Source organism: Bos indicus, chromosome 25 (genome assembly GCF_029378745.1).
Source record: "Bos indicus isolate NIAB-ARS_2022 breed Sahiwal x Tharparkar chromosome 25, NIAB-ARS_B.indTharparkar_mat_pri_1.0, whole genome shotgun sequence".
Lineage (NCBI taxonomy): Eukaryota > Metazoa > Chordata > Mammalia > Artiodactyla > Bovidae > Bos > Bos indicus.
The window spans coordinates 4,052,146-4,066,324 of record NC_091784.1 but is presented as its reverse complement, the minus strand read 5'-3'; the positions used below and the strand labels follow the sequence as shown (position 1 = coordinate 4,066,324).

The 14,179-nt window shown below is 55.5% G+C and overlaps 1 protein-coding gene across 1 annotated transcript in view; it reads left to right on the top strand.

Annotated features, from left to right (window-relative positions):
• The window catches only part of TRAP1 (TNF receptor associated protein 1), a 49,058-nt gene that overhangs the window by 34,611 nt on the left and 268 nt on the right, over positions 1-14,179 (top strand). The window contains exons 5-17 of the mRNA XM_019987611.2: positions 417-488; positions 807-967; positions 1,319-1,428; positions 1,810-1,883; positions 2,563-2,718; positions 3,430-3,550; positions 3,969-4,038; positions 7,015-7,162; positions 8,591-8,776; positions 9,116-9,254; positions 9,856-9,941; positions 11,131-11,276; positions 13,950-14,022. Coding sequence (XP_019843170.1) covers positions 417-488; positions 807-967; positions 1,319-1,428; positions 1,810-1,883; positions 2,563-2,718; positions 3,430-3,550; positions 3,969-4,038; positions 7,015-7,162; positions 8,591-8,776; positions 9,116-9,254; positions 9,856-9,941; positions 11,131-11,276; positions 13,950-14,022 — 1,542 coding nt within the window. The remainder of the gene's footprint in view (positions 1-416; positions 489-806; positions 968-1,318; positions 1,429-1,809; positions 1,884-2,562; positions 2,719-3,429; positions 3,551-3,968; positions 4,039-7,014; positions 7,163-8,590; positions 8,777-9,115; positions 9,255-9,855; positions 9,942-11,130; positions 11,277-13,949; positions 14,023-14,179) is intronic.

The window sequence follows — 14,179 nt, the reverse complement described above, 5'->3', positions numbered from 1 at the left end:
GAGATAAACCATTTCCTCCTGTCTTTTCTTTTAGAAGTTTCGCAGCCTTGGCTCTTACACTCAGCCCTCTGATCACATGGTGTCTGCGTAAGGGAGATGGGCTGGGCGCTGCTCCGCCTGTGGCTGCTGCTTGTTTCGGCACCATTTGTTCTTCCCGTCTGCAGTGATTTGTCTTGGAACCTTTGTCACAAATCGTGTGACGCTGTGAAGCTCTTCCTGGACTCGGTTTTGTCCCTGTATCTAAGTTAGTCTGTCCTCTGGTGAGGTTTCCCCAGTAAGGCCTGGCTGGTGTGACTGGAATCTGCCTTTCCTGACAACCCTGTTGTGATGTCACGGGCCATGAGCAGGTCCGTCTTGTGCGCTTGTGCCTGGCGCTCCGCACACACGCCCTGGTGTTCAGCCTGTCTGTCTCCTAGGACACCGGCGTCGGGATGAGCCGGGAGGAGCTGGTGTCCAACCTGGGAACCATCGCCAGGTCCGGGTCAAAGGTGAGGCCCCCACCTTCCCTAGGGTGCTACCACCGCTCCCCTCAGGTCAAGCATCCTAAGGGCAGCTCCGATCAGGGCTGGTCCCAGACGTGCTGGATGCCAGCTTCAGAGGACTGTCCTCCAGCGCGTTTGTGCCACTGGGGGCCCTCTGTCCAGGATTTCCCTGCGTCATCATGGGGCCCTCAGAGGTAGTTTGTTATTTGCTGGATGGACCGGCTGGAGTGGGTACTTTGCCCACAGCTAGAAACTGGCTGACCCCAAGTTCAAAGCCAGTCCATTCCCGCGTGACACGCCCCTCTGACCGGCCTCACCCTACAGGCCTTTCTGGATGCGCTGCAGAACCAGGCGGAGGCTGGCAGCAAGATCATCGGCCAGTTCGGTGTGGGCTTCTACTCAGCCTTCATGGTGGCCGACAGAGTCGAGGTCTATTCTCGCTCGGTGGATGCAGGCAGCCTTGGGTACCGGTGGCTTTCAGATGGGTGAGTGAGTGAATGGGTCCCATGTCACGCATAGAGTGTCCCCCAGGCCCTGGAGCCACCAAGGCAACTGTCACCCGCCATGCAGAGTGGGACTCCGGAACGTGGAGGCCTCACAGGAGGGGGTCTCCCGGGGTCTGGCGCTCGCCGGCCACCACAGGGAACTTGAGGCCCAGAGGTTGTGCTCATGAGCAGGAGCCCCACACCCCAACCCCAGCACCACTGTCCCCGGGGGAGGGGGTCACAGCTGGGTTCAGAAGTGGCGAGGCTCTGGCTCCCTTTCTGTTCGAGTCCCGGGGCCACACGGGCCTTGTCAGCGCTGACGGATGGACTCACCTCCCCTTCCCCTCTTAGCTCTGGGGTGTTTGAAGTTGCCGAAGCCTCGGGAGTTAGAACTGGGACGAAAATCATCATCCACCTCAAGGCCGACAGCAGAGAGTTCGCCAGCGAGGCCCGGGTTCGAGGTGAGCGTGAGCCTAGGCTGCCGGGACAAGCTTGGTGGGGGCTCAGGGTCGCATCTTCGTCCCACTGCTGTGTGGTGTCACTGACCACCCACCCGGCCTGAGTCCAGGCTCCGGACCACCAGAGTGGGCGCAGTGCTGGGTACTCCCCGCTGTCCAGGTCTCATTGATGCTACTGAACGTGCCCAGCGCCTTCCAGGGGTCACGGTACCCCATGAAACCCTGATTGGGCTGCCAAGAGGTGTGCATGTCTCACGGTGGCCTGGGCCCCCTGACCCGGTTCTGGAGCAAGTTCTACTCCCCGTGGGGGCAGGGCAGGGACGAGGCTTCCCAGAGCTTTCGTGTCTAGAAGCTTCTGGTATTCGTTGTTTCTGTGTCTTCCAGATGTGGTGACAAAGTACAGCAACTTTGTCAGCTTCCCTTTGTACCTGAATGGAAGGCGCATGAACACTCTGCAGGTGAGGCCTGCTGCATGCGGGCTTGGCCGCCTTGGAGCTGAGCTGCTGCCTGTCGGGCCAGCCAGGCAGATGGGCCTGGGGTGGCTGGCCGAGCCCCAGCATGGGATGTTCTGGGCGGGAAGGGCGGCGAGACCTGTGGGTGCAGGTCCATGTGCGCCAGGAGTCACCTTCACAGCGCACGCCCCGCGCTCCTGGCTGTGTTCAGTCACTCTGCCCTCAGCACCGTCAGTTCTAGAAAAGGTCACCCCTGCCCCCCTCAGAAAGAGACCCCCAGCATCACCAGCCCCTTCCCTGAGCCCCCAGTAACCACTGTCCGCTTCCTGGTTGCTTATTCTGGACGTTTCATAGAAATGGAATCAGAAATCACGTGGCCTTCTGCGTCTGGCGTCTTACCGTGTTTTCAGGGCTCAAGCTGGTGGGAGCGCCTTGGCGCTCTCTGCCTTTCCGGCTCAGTTGCCTTCCCTGAGCCTCTCACCTCCCGGCGGTTGGTGCTGGTCATGTGCGGCCTCGTCCAGGTTTTGCCTCCCGCTTGCTCTTCCTGATACTGCTGGGGACAGGGCACTGGTTCCAGAGCCATGTGTGTGTCCATCTGTCTGTCCAGCACTGGGCACCGCGAGCTCTGCCCACACATTGTTGGGAAGGCGTGTCTGAAACAACATCCCTGTTCCTCCGTTTCCAGGCGATCTGGATGATGGACCCCAAGGACGTGGGCGAGGGGCAGCACGAGGAGTTCTACCGCTACGTTGCGCAGGCCCACGACAGGCCACGCTACACCCTGCACTACAGGACGGACGCGCCGCTCAGCATCCGCAGCATCTTCTATGTGCCGGACGCGGTGCGCACCCCCACCCGCCCCGGCCCGCGCTCGGGTTGAACCCAGCCTTCCTGGCTTTGAGCCTGGAGCCCATTTCTCTCTGCTGAGCATGCACGTGCATCCCCAGGACCTGTCAGGAAAGCAGAGCCCTGGGTCCCCGCTTAAGCAGATCCCCACAGGGCTGTGTGCAGACTGCAGTCCTGGTCGGGAGCAGGCTCGGTAGAGGTGACCCTCTGGCCGTCGCGGGCCCTGCGCCAGCATGCGCTCCACTGCCGAGTTCAGTGCCAGGGCCTATGGGCCACACTGAGACAGGCGCGTGGGGCTGGGTTCCAGAAGCATGTCCCAAGACATGGGAACTTGAATTTCTCTTACTTTTCACATGTCATAAGGTACTCTTTTTTGCTTTTTTCCTACCATTTAAAAATGGAAGAACTGTTCTAAGCTGCGTGAACGGTTGATCTGGCCTGTGGGCTCTAGTTTGCCAACCCCTGGCCCCAGCAGGTTAGGTTCTGTTCAGAGGGTCAGACCAGTCATCGTGTTTATGGGGAGGGCGGCAGCTGCCCAGAGAGGCCCCGCCTGGCCCAGAGCCTTGGTGTCGGGGCCAGCCTCTCCGGGCACCACACATACACCCCAAATCTCCTGGCCTAGACGGCCTCAGGAAGGGCCCCTGACTGTGGCACTCCGCCTCTGCAGGGCCTGCTCCTCCTGACACTGCCCTTGCTTTGCCTCCAGAAACCATCCATGTTTGACGTGAGCCGGGAGCTGGGCTCCAGCGTGTCGCTGTACAGCCGCAAGGTCCTCATCCAGACCAAGGCCACCAACATCCTGCCCACGTGGCTGCGCTTCGTCCGGGGTTCGTATCTGTGCCCAGCGTGTGGCTGAGGCCCTGCAGCCCTGGGAGCAGCTCCTCCTGGGAAGGCTCACCTGTGCTGAGCTCAGGGGATGGGGGGTGTCAGTGGGGGAGCCGCATCCTCATAGCTCAGGGCCTCTTCTCGAGCTCCCCGCCTCCAGACACTGGGTTCGGTTGACTGATCCATGACAGTTTTATGATTTTGAGCAAAAAATCTAGGAGGTGGCTTTCAGAGAGTCCAGCAGATGCTGAAATTGTAGAAACTGTCCCGGCAGAGGCTTGCTGGCCTTGCCTGCTTTTCTTCCGACCCTGTGACCCAGGTCATGACCTGGACACAGCGTGGGTGAATTCTGGGATGAGGGGTTGGGCAGGGAAGCCCCCGAGTGTCCGCTGCTCTTACCCACACGTGGCCACGTCTCAGGTGTGGTGGACAGCGAGGACATCCCCCTGAACCTCAGCCGGGAGCTGCTGCAGGAGAGCGCGCTCATCAGGTGAGTCAGCGGATGTGGCACTGCCTGGGCAGGCCTGCCTCTGCCACCAGAGGTGGGCTCGAAGCTGCCCAGCCTGGAGCACAGGTGCCCACGGAGCTGTGGCAGGGGCACATGCAGTTTACCTGTGCTCTGCCTCGTGGTTCCCTTCGGTTTCCATGAGGGTTTTGGGGACCGACGTGCAGAAGCGCTCCTGCTGCCACGTGTCCCTCCCTCAGCCGAGCCCCGGCCCCCGGCCCCAGGGCGGCCGCGGCAGGGAGGCTCCAGAGGCTGTCCTGGACAGACGAGGTGGAGGACAGGCCCAGAGCCAGGACGTCTGACCTCAGTCCAGAAGGTCACTAATGGTGGAAAGGAAGCAAGAGCTGGGCCTGGGACCCGCCTGGAGACGTCGCTCTTGGAATCTACATGGGCAGGGGTGGCTGTCCTTCTTGTCTCCTGTCCTAATGGTGGCCACAGCTTCGGTCTGCTGAGCGTTTATTCTCCCCCGGACCGTCCCGAGCCCCTCCTGGGTGCAGCCCCTGTCTCCTCGGGGGTGGGACCCACTAGGTCTCCATGTCACAGTTGTGGAAACCGAGTCACAGGGAGGTCACTGCCACCAGGGAGTGAGCCTGGATTTGAGCCCACGTCTTCTGACTGCAGCCACGTGCTCTGTCCCCCACAGCCGGAGCTGGGCTGACCCAGACACTGGCAGGACCAAGGCTGCAGGCGCGGCCGTGTCCAGCCATTCGGTCACTGCTTGTGGTTTTCCAGGGCTGGGTTGTCATCTTTACCAACAGAGTCAGCCTTAAGTGAAATTCTTTACAAGAAGTGTGACACAGAATCCATTTTCCCTAAGCCCTGGGAAAGTCAGCTGTCTGCCACATGCCCACTGGCCCCGCATCTTGGGTGCACTTCTAGAGGACACATGCAGCGGGGCGGACCTGCCACATCTCCACAGACCGCCCGCACCGCACGCCTATTGTGTCCTCTGCAGCGAGAGGGTCCCGTCCAGGGTCATGCATGCCTTCAGCTGTGGCGTTTCTCTGGCCTGGAGGCTGGCTGAGGTCCAGTCATTCCCTGACTCTCAAGACCTGTGTGCGTCTGAGGTCCCCGTGATCTCCCGGGTGGCCCTGGGATGGGTCTTGATGCCCTGCGTGCTCGGGTGCAGTGGGGCCGTGTGCGTCCTGTCAGGTGGGCCGAGACGGGAGCTGTCCCCTCACTGGTGCTGACACTTGACTAAGGGGGTGTCTGCCAGCCTTTGCAGGTGAAATTCCTTTTTTCTCTCTGTAATTAGTAATGATATGTGGGAGTGGTATTTTGTAGCTGTGGGTTCATTTCTTATACATACACTTTTTGTAATATTTTTACAACTTATTTACGTGATTTGATTTCCATTTTACTCAGGAGTTATGGTCTGCTACTGTCCCAGGCTTAGCGGGAGCTCGCCCAGGCTGACTCCTTTGCCCCGTCCCCGTTGTGCTTTGTCTTCCACCTTCCCGTCTGCTCCCAACGGTGCGGAATCTGCCTGATTATCCCCAGAGTGTTACCTCTCTGGCCCTCTCCCTGAAACAAGCCCGCCCTCCCCCAGCTCCCCAGCTCCCTCACTGACTTAGGCCCTGATGCCACACTGTGGGCCACCCGCTGTCCCCAGCCTCTGCCCTCTTCTGGGGTCCTTGGGCTCTGACACCGCACGCCAGGCTTCCCCAACCCTTGCCCTGCACGGACACCTCTTCGTCCCATCTAAGCTGCTGTGGCTCCCCCCACCAGACGCAGGCACTGCCCTGTCCCGTTCTGCCCTGTGGCTGATGGACCGAGTTTTTCAGGATGAGAATAAAAAGAGGAAAAGCTGAAATGAACATTAAATGTTATTGTTTCCCTACCCTGAAAAACAGATGGTAATTTTACCTTTTTAAAGGAGACGCAGAATACTTCTTAAACATCTCTTCCTTTTCAGGTTGTGGCTGTGGCGCACAGGGTCCTCTGGCGCAGCACATGGGCTCAGTAGTTGTGGCTCAGGCTCAGCCGCCCTGTGCCGTGCAGGGGCCCAGCTCCCTGACCAGGGACCGAGCCTGTGTCCCTGCACTGCACGGTGGTCCCCAGCCACTGCACCACCAAGGAAGTCCCAAGGCAGAATATTAAGGAAGTAAAAACACCCCCTAATCCCACTAAAAGAGTTGTTCAAAATTTTATGCCTTTATGTAACGTTCTGGTAAATATCCTGATGCAAAAAATACCAATTTTGTAAAACTGTAGTGCACGTATAGTATGTCCAGGGTGAAAAGTGAAAGTGTTAGTGCTCAGTCATGTCTGACTCTTTGCAGCCCCAAGGACTGCAGCCCGCCAGGCTCCTCAGTCCATGGGATTCTCCGGGCAAGAATACTGGAGTGGGTAGCTATTCCCTTCTCCAGGGGATCTTCCCAACCCAGGGATCAAACTCAAGTCTTTGCACTACAGGCAGATTCTTTACCATCTGAGCCACCAAGGAAGCCTCTATACAGTATAAACCAAAATTAAAATATACAAGCATGGATCATAATTATGAAAAATACAAAGTACAACAAGTAGTTTTTTGCATACTTAGTATATATGTGTACTCTGTAATTTATCCATACTGGGATCTTTCTGGTTTTTCTTTCAACTCAGGCACTTTTTCATGTCATTAAGAATCATGTTAGAGGGTGTAATTTTTAATGGCGTGTAGTTTTCCATCATTCATTTCAACCTGTTCTTTCCTGTTGAACACAAGCTTGTTCATAATTGTGTTTTATGTGCTGTGGTGAAAATCCTGGTCCATAAATCTTTACCAGCTGAACCACAAGGTAAGCCCTAGGGGTTCCTGCCTCTAGGGGGCGCCTGTCTCCTTTACTGGAGTCAACGACAGGTCGCCCTTCCTTTCTGGGATGTCTTCACTCCTCTGATTATTAGGTGGCTCATGTCCTGCTGTTTGATGGTATTCTGTGAAAGTTGCTTTCTTGTAATAAATGCTTTTCTGTTCTGTAGAAAACTCCAGGGCGTTCTGCAGCAGAGGCTGATAAAATTCTTCACTGACCAGAGTAAAAAAGATGCTGAGAAATATGCCAGGTTTTTTGAAGATTACGGCTTGTTTGTGAGAGAGGGAATCGTGACCACAGCTGAGCAGGAGGTCAAGGTAGGGTCTGGGTCTCGGGCCTTCCTCTGGGCAGCCTTGGACTATGGAGGACACCGCTGAAGAGCAGACACCTGAGCTTCCTGGGACGTGAGGATGGCCAGCCACACTTCCAGGGGTTAGGCCTCTGGACCCCACAGGTGGTCCCGGCAGGCCCGGCTCCTCCAGGGCCCCTGCCTATGGCCAGAGGGGTGGAGGTGTGCGCCGTCTCCTCCCACAAGGGCCTGGGGGACTTGAGGTCACAGAAGCAGGGACAGGCCAGGTGCCTGGTTCATGGGTGGGGAGGGCAGCTCATGTGATGGGGCAGAAGTCCTTCAACACGGGCCAGGGGTCAGTTAACTGCATAATTACTTAAAAACAGTAAGATTGTTCCATAAACATTTTGGGGCCACTTTTAAGTTGTAATACAAAGGAGAGTGACTGACCACCTCAGGGGTCTCGGGTGCTTCTGCAGGCCGGGGAGGGTGGGACAGGGGCCGAGTGCCCAGGCTGCCAACCTGCACACCCCCCGAGCCCTTCTTACCCACATTGTCCAACAGCTCAGGCACCGCCTGCTTGGGCTCCACATGCACCCTCTGTGTCCATGGGAGCAGCACCCAGGTGGGGCCAGAGGCTTGTCTAAGCCCTTTACTGGTGTCTCGTGTTTGTTAGGATCTGTATCGAGCACCAGAGCATGAACTGAGCCTCTGCACCTAGAGCCTGGCTTGCCGGGTGGGCTCCCAGATCCCTGTCTGCTCCCCTTGCATCCGCGCCACATCACCCTCGCCTGGACTGTGCCCTTTGGGCACCGTGGTTTGTCAGATGAGGCGGTGGTGTAGATGCGGCAGGGTTTATCATCAGGGCACGACCAGGCCCTAGCCTGTTGCTGGTCCTCCGTCCTCATTGATGACTCCACCCGTGGTCACGTACAGGTCTCAGCCAAGCAGAGACAGACACACCCCTCCTTCCAGGGTCCGTTGTCCAAGTCACACACCTACTTTGGTTCACACACTGCTGTGAGGAGGGCTGGAGAGCGTGGACTTCACACTCCCGTGCCCTGCTCCGCGAGAGAAGGTCTGTGATTCAGGACAGAGGGAGGCTGCTGGGTCTAACAGCGGCTCTGTCACAGACAGGGCCTGGCCACTCCTGGGACCATGCACACAGCTCACCCAGAAAGGCCCACTCAGCGAGGCCCTGGGCAAGCTGGAATGGCCAGTGGGGGGGCCCAGGGGCCTGCACTGGAGTCCCAGGTCCCCCAGACCCCGGGTCAGCCCAGTGTGCCACCCCAGGCTGGGCTCCTGCAGCAGCTGCCTCGGCTGCAGATGCAGTGGGTCACCAGGCCAGCCAGAGCCGTCCTCCCTTACTGGAGGCCCTGAGGTCTGTGCCCCTCAGTCTGGAGGCTTCCAGAGCCGGGACCCGGAACTCCAGTGACCCAGCCTCTGCCGTCTGCAGGAGGACATCGCGAAGCTGCTGCGGTACGAGTCGTCAGCACTGCCTGCTGGGCAGCTGACCAGCCTCTCGGACTACGCCAGCCGCATGCAGGCCGGCACCCGCAACATCTACTACCTGTGTGCCCCCAACCGGCACCTGGCGGAGCACTCGCCCTACTACGAGGCCATGAAGCGGAAAAACACGGAGGTCGGTGAGCCGGGCGCCCCACACCTGTTCTCCCCTCCGGCCAGGTCAGAGGGCGGGGGCCCTGAGCCCTGAAGGAGGGGCATGCTCATTGGGAACTGACGGGCTGTGCGGGGACCGGGAGAGCTGCGCGGTGAGCCGTCCACAGGCAGAGGCGGGCCTGGGTTGCCTTCTGATCCCCTCTCTAGCAAGTGATGCGAGGGTCTCTCTGTGAACATCCTCCGCGTTCCTGCTCGCTGAGAGCTGTCTCTAAACCACTCACTTCATCCAGGAGGCCCAGGAGCCCCGCTCTGTCCTGGGCGGAGGCTTGCCCGCCTGATGACGCCGTCTCGGCCTGCACAGGTTCTCTTCTGCTACGAGCAGTTTGATGAGCTGACCTTGCTCCACCTGCGTGAGTTTGACAAGAAGAAGCTGATCTCTGTGGAAACAGACATTGTCGTCGACCACTACAAGGAGGAGAAGTTTGAGGATGGCGCCCCAGGTCAGCCTGATTCCTTGCCCTCCGGGCTCAGGTGTAGCTGGTGGCCTGGGGGAGGGTGGGGCCGAGCGGGCCCGGGGAACTGGCACTGTTGGCCTCACGGCCTCTTCTGTGCTGCAGTGGTGGGTGTGTGTGGGGTTTTCTTTTCAATGTGTCTTCATAAGACTGATCAAGCTAAGAGAATCAGGAGTTTTAAGGCCCTAATAAAATATATGCATATGGGCCTCAGGCACCCAAAAAGCATCCTTTCTGAGGTATGAATTTATCAGCTGTATTTTATTTTTTAATATTTATTTGGCTGCACAACTGGCTGCTTAGTTGTGGCACCCAGGACCTTCAGTCTTCATGGCAGCATGCAGGGAACTTCTAGTTGCAGCATGTGGGATCTGGTTCCCTGACCAGAGATTGAACCCGGGCCCCCTGCATTGCGAGCGTGGAGTCTTAGCCACTGGACCACCAGGGAGGCCCCTTGTCCGCTTGCTTTTGGATGCAGAGCGTTTTGGTAGCTTCTGTGGTTGGCCGGTCAGTGGCTGGCAGAGTGGAGGGAGCCCACGGGGAGAGGGTTATGCAGACAGCCCGAGCTCACCCTCGTGCTTGCCTGTAGCAGGAGACTGCCTGTCAGAGAAGGAGACCGAGGACCTGATGGCCTGGATGAGAAATGCGCTGGGGTCCCGCATCACCGACGTGAAGGTGAGGCTCTGCAATGGGCCACCAGCCAGCCGCCGTGACCCTCCCTGACCACACAGCTGGCCAGCCTGCCGTCCCTGGGCTGCTGGCCTGGCAGGTGCTCTCCCAGCAGTGGTTGGAGCCATGGCGTGAGGTGGAGACCAGGCATGTCACTGCCACCCCTGCACTCGTGTGCCCTCTGCCATGTGTAGTCACATGTGCCCAGGGGTGCTGCTGATGCGAGACAAGCAAGCTCGGCTTTGCCTCCACTTTGTAGAGCAGATGGAACCAAGAGTGGAAGGTGAGCAGTTGAGGGTCTGGTGGGCAGAGAAGAGGGCTCCCCAGTTGGTCTGCCTGGTCCAGGCCTAAAGGGACTGCAGTAGCTGAGGATACAAGAGCTAACCATACCATCCTGCTTGGGTTCTTAGTGGGGGTCTGGGTGGGCTTTAATGAGCTAGGAACGCACCAGTCCAGCTCAAAGCTGCAAGAGAAAGAAAGTCACCAGAGAACAGGTATCACTGGCTGAGAGACATGTTCTGGCACAGCCGCAAGGGAGGGCAGGTGTCCGGATGGCTGAGAGCGGAGGGCAGACCCAGGGCCCTGTGGGAGGCGGCAGTGGGCCTCTGGGCTGCTGGGCAGGGAGTGAGGCTTCTTTACGCAGCGCACGTATCGTGTCCGTGCTCTGCAGCAGCGGCTCACTTAAGGTGGCCTGCGAGTGAGGCAGAATTCTTGTCCGTCTCCTATGAAGGAACAGGCACGGTGCTTCCCCAGGTCAGCAGGCTGTGGGCCCAGCAGGCCCAGAGTCTCTGGTGTTAAGTCAGGAGGCCTGTAGCCTGCAGGGCTGCAGGGGAGAAGGTGTATTTGATGAAATAAAGGCCAGAGGGAGCCGCAGGGCAGGGCCGGTGAGAGCACTCTCTTGGAAGGACAGAATTAAGGAAGAGAGGCAGAGCCTGGAGACACAGGGTCGCTGTAGGACATAGAGGTAACACCAGGCATGATGGACCCTGGAGGCTAATTGATAGGTTAGAATTTGGCGGCTTTGGAGTGTAGATGAGGAAAGCTCCCAAGCAGCATACAGTCAGGCCTCCTCTCCTTAGAGGGTGATGGGGAGACAGGGAGGAAGGTGCACTACTATCCTGGCTTGTCACCTGGGGAAGCCTCGTATCTGTCAAGACCCTGCCAGGGCTCCCCTCACCTCTGGCCGTGCCTGCAGGTGACTCTCCGGCTGGACACCCACCCTGCTATGATCACGGTGCTGGAGATGGGAGCTGCCCGGCACTTCCTGCGCATGCGCCAGCTGGCCAAGACCCAGGAGGAGCGCGCACAGCTGCTGCAGCCCACGCTGGAGATCAACCCCAGGTGAGGCCGCTGGGGCCTGCGTCCCTCGATGCCCATCGAGGAGCACGCGTGCCTGTTTCTGACCTACCAGGTATTCTTTGAGTTGTATGAATCCGTGTTCTTTCACTTATAATACATAGACAAGTACATGAGCTAATGGATAGTATGGTTAATATTTATAAACACTCACATTTAAGAAAATTGGACCTTGCCTGCACCCAGAAGCTCCTGTTTTCCTCCCACTAGAATTGTCCCGCCCCCCAGGGGGAGCCACAGTCCTGACTTCGGGTACTTGTGCATTGTTAGACACAAGCTCAGTTCTCTGTTTCTGAGCGGCGTGTGAAGGGACCCCTGTGCAGCCTCACTTTCTTCGGTCAGCCTGTAAGCCCACCCCGTGGCGGGGTGACTGTGGTTTGTGTTCATAGCTGAATCGCATTCCGGGTATGAGTCTGCTCGGCACAGTAACTGTTCTGACAAACCCTGGGGTAGTTTCTGTTCAGAGGCTGTTGGGAGCAGGTTGCTCTGAACGCCTGTCCTCCACCTGGGGCACAGGTGAGTCTCCGGGGCACGTGCCTAGGCGCGGAAGGGCTGTGTCCTCAGGTGGGCTGGACCAGGCCCAGGACTTCCAGAGGGCAAAGCGTCAGAACCCGGTCCTGCGAGTGAGCCTTGGGCTTGGCTTTCTCTCAAAAACACCTTCTTTGTATATTTCATCAGCTGCAAATATCTTCACTTACTTTTCACCTGTCTGAAGGTATCTTCTAAAGAGAAATTCTTTATGTAATTAATTTTAATATAATCAAATGTATGCCTGTCTGCTGCTTTCTGGGGTCTTAGGAAATCTCTATTTCAGACACGTTTCTTCCCCTATGTGCCTTTCGTGTTCGTGGAGCCTATCTGGGATCCGTGTCGGGGGTGGGCAGGGGCACACGTCAGCTTTCCTGGACTGTTAACTGCTTAGTCTCCCCACTCCTGCTGCTCTGTGCTGCCTTCTCAGATGAGTATTTTCTTCTTTAGCATTCTTGTATATTTTTTATAGTTATTTGATGTCTTTTTTATTTGGTATTTTGAAATTTCATTTTCTAACTGTTGCTGTTGTATATGGAGGCATTTTTTGTTTTGGAAACTTAACTTTGTATGCAGCAGTAATTTTTTAAATGAAGTACCTAAGCCACCAAAAATGTTAGAAAAAGTCCATAGTTTCCCACCAGAGTCACTACCCTATTGATATATTTCTTTTGGACTTTAAGCTATGGGAGCTTTGTTTTTTAATATAATATGTGTCTGATTTTTTAATTTACCACCTTAGCATATTTTTCCTCCTTTTTAAGCATTAATTTCCTTAAAACTATTCGGGAGTAGGGAAAGGTGCCTTTTCCAGCTTCTGAGCCAAATTACTAGCCACACGATTACCAAGTTGAAGATCTGAATTGGCTCATGGCTGGCCACGCAAAATGTCAAGGGCCTTTCCACAGCCACCCCGGTTGGCAGGTAGGCATAAGTGATACAGGCCTGCGTAATGGGTGCATGGCTCCCAGTGCTGACCCAGCAGAGATGGGCACTGACTGGATACCCACTGGCTTTAACTAGTTCTGGCACAAATGTGGTTTTATAAGATAGCTGTGCAGAGGGCTCATTTTCTATTGCCAGAAGACTCTAACTCATTTGCTCTAAAATTTGTTTATATGCTCTTGAGTCTTTAGACTTCTCAACCATATGGAGTTCGTGGTGGGACACCTCCAGTGTGGGGTCCTCACCTTGCAGATGTTTGCTGCTGTAAACAGCGCTGGGAGGGAGGGAATCGCAGAGTGTCAGACGGGGCACCATGGACACTGCCGCTGTCCTTGGTACCTTCCCCCAATGCTTTCAGTTTTATCAAACACCTTCCTTTCTGCCATTCAAAAAATGAAGATTATACCTTATAATTTTGATGTTTCCTATTGTAGTTTTTCCTCTGCAGAAAAAATTTCAATTTTTATGTACCCAAGAGTCTTTTCTTTCTGACTTCTATGTTTGTATATAGTCTGAAAGGCTTTCTTTCCCCTTTGAATATTATAAAACACTTCTTCCCTGTTTTCTAGTATTATATTTTGCTTTTAGTTTTTACATTTAATCCTTGATTGGTCTGGAGATTATTTTGGTTCTTGGTTCAAGGAATCACACAGGAGGAAACTTGCTTCCTGGGTGCTGCCCAGTTATCGTGTCTTATCAGGTACTAATAAAATTGCTGTATGAATTTGACCATTTATACACTGTCCACTTTGCACTATTACCATTTCATTTTCCAGAACTAAACTACTTGATTATTGGGACCTCCTCCTCCAATTTCTTCTGATCTTCCATGTTTACTTTTCTTTATGAATTTGGTAGATTTTTTTTAAGGAATAAGAATATAATTTAAGGAAAGTTTCACTTCTGTGGTCCACTTATCCAAGAATATGTATTTTTGTATGTTAAATTCGACTTTCCTTACCTCAGGAGTATATAGTTTTTATATTAGTATCAAAACTTTTGCCAGGTTTTCTGGGTATAAAGTTTTTGTGGTTTTTTTCTGACACTGAACTATTCTTTATTACCCTTTTTGTTATTGCATGTTCTAACAACCCCAGCATTTCAGAAAAGTCACTCCAGATCACAAGCCCTTGTGCTCGGTGTGCACCCCCAGCTCTGAGCTAACGTGTGGTTTCCGTGTTGCAGACACGTTCTGATCAAGAAGCTCAGTCAGCTGAGAGACAGCGAGCCTGACCTGGCCCAGCTGCTGGTGGATCAGGTGAGGCTGCTGGAGCGGGTGAAGAGCAGGCTGAGGCTTTGAGGTTTCCTCTAAAACCCTGTTTTAAACAGAACAACTCTCTTCCCTTCTTCTCTTTGCATTTGAGGTCCCTGGGTTGGACCCAGGCCTTGCTCCCCCTCCCACTGACAAGGTGCTG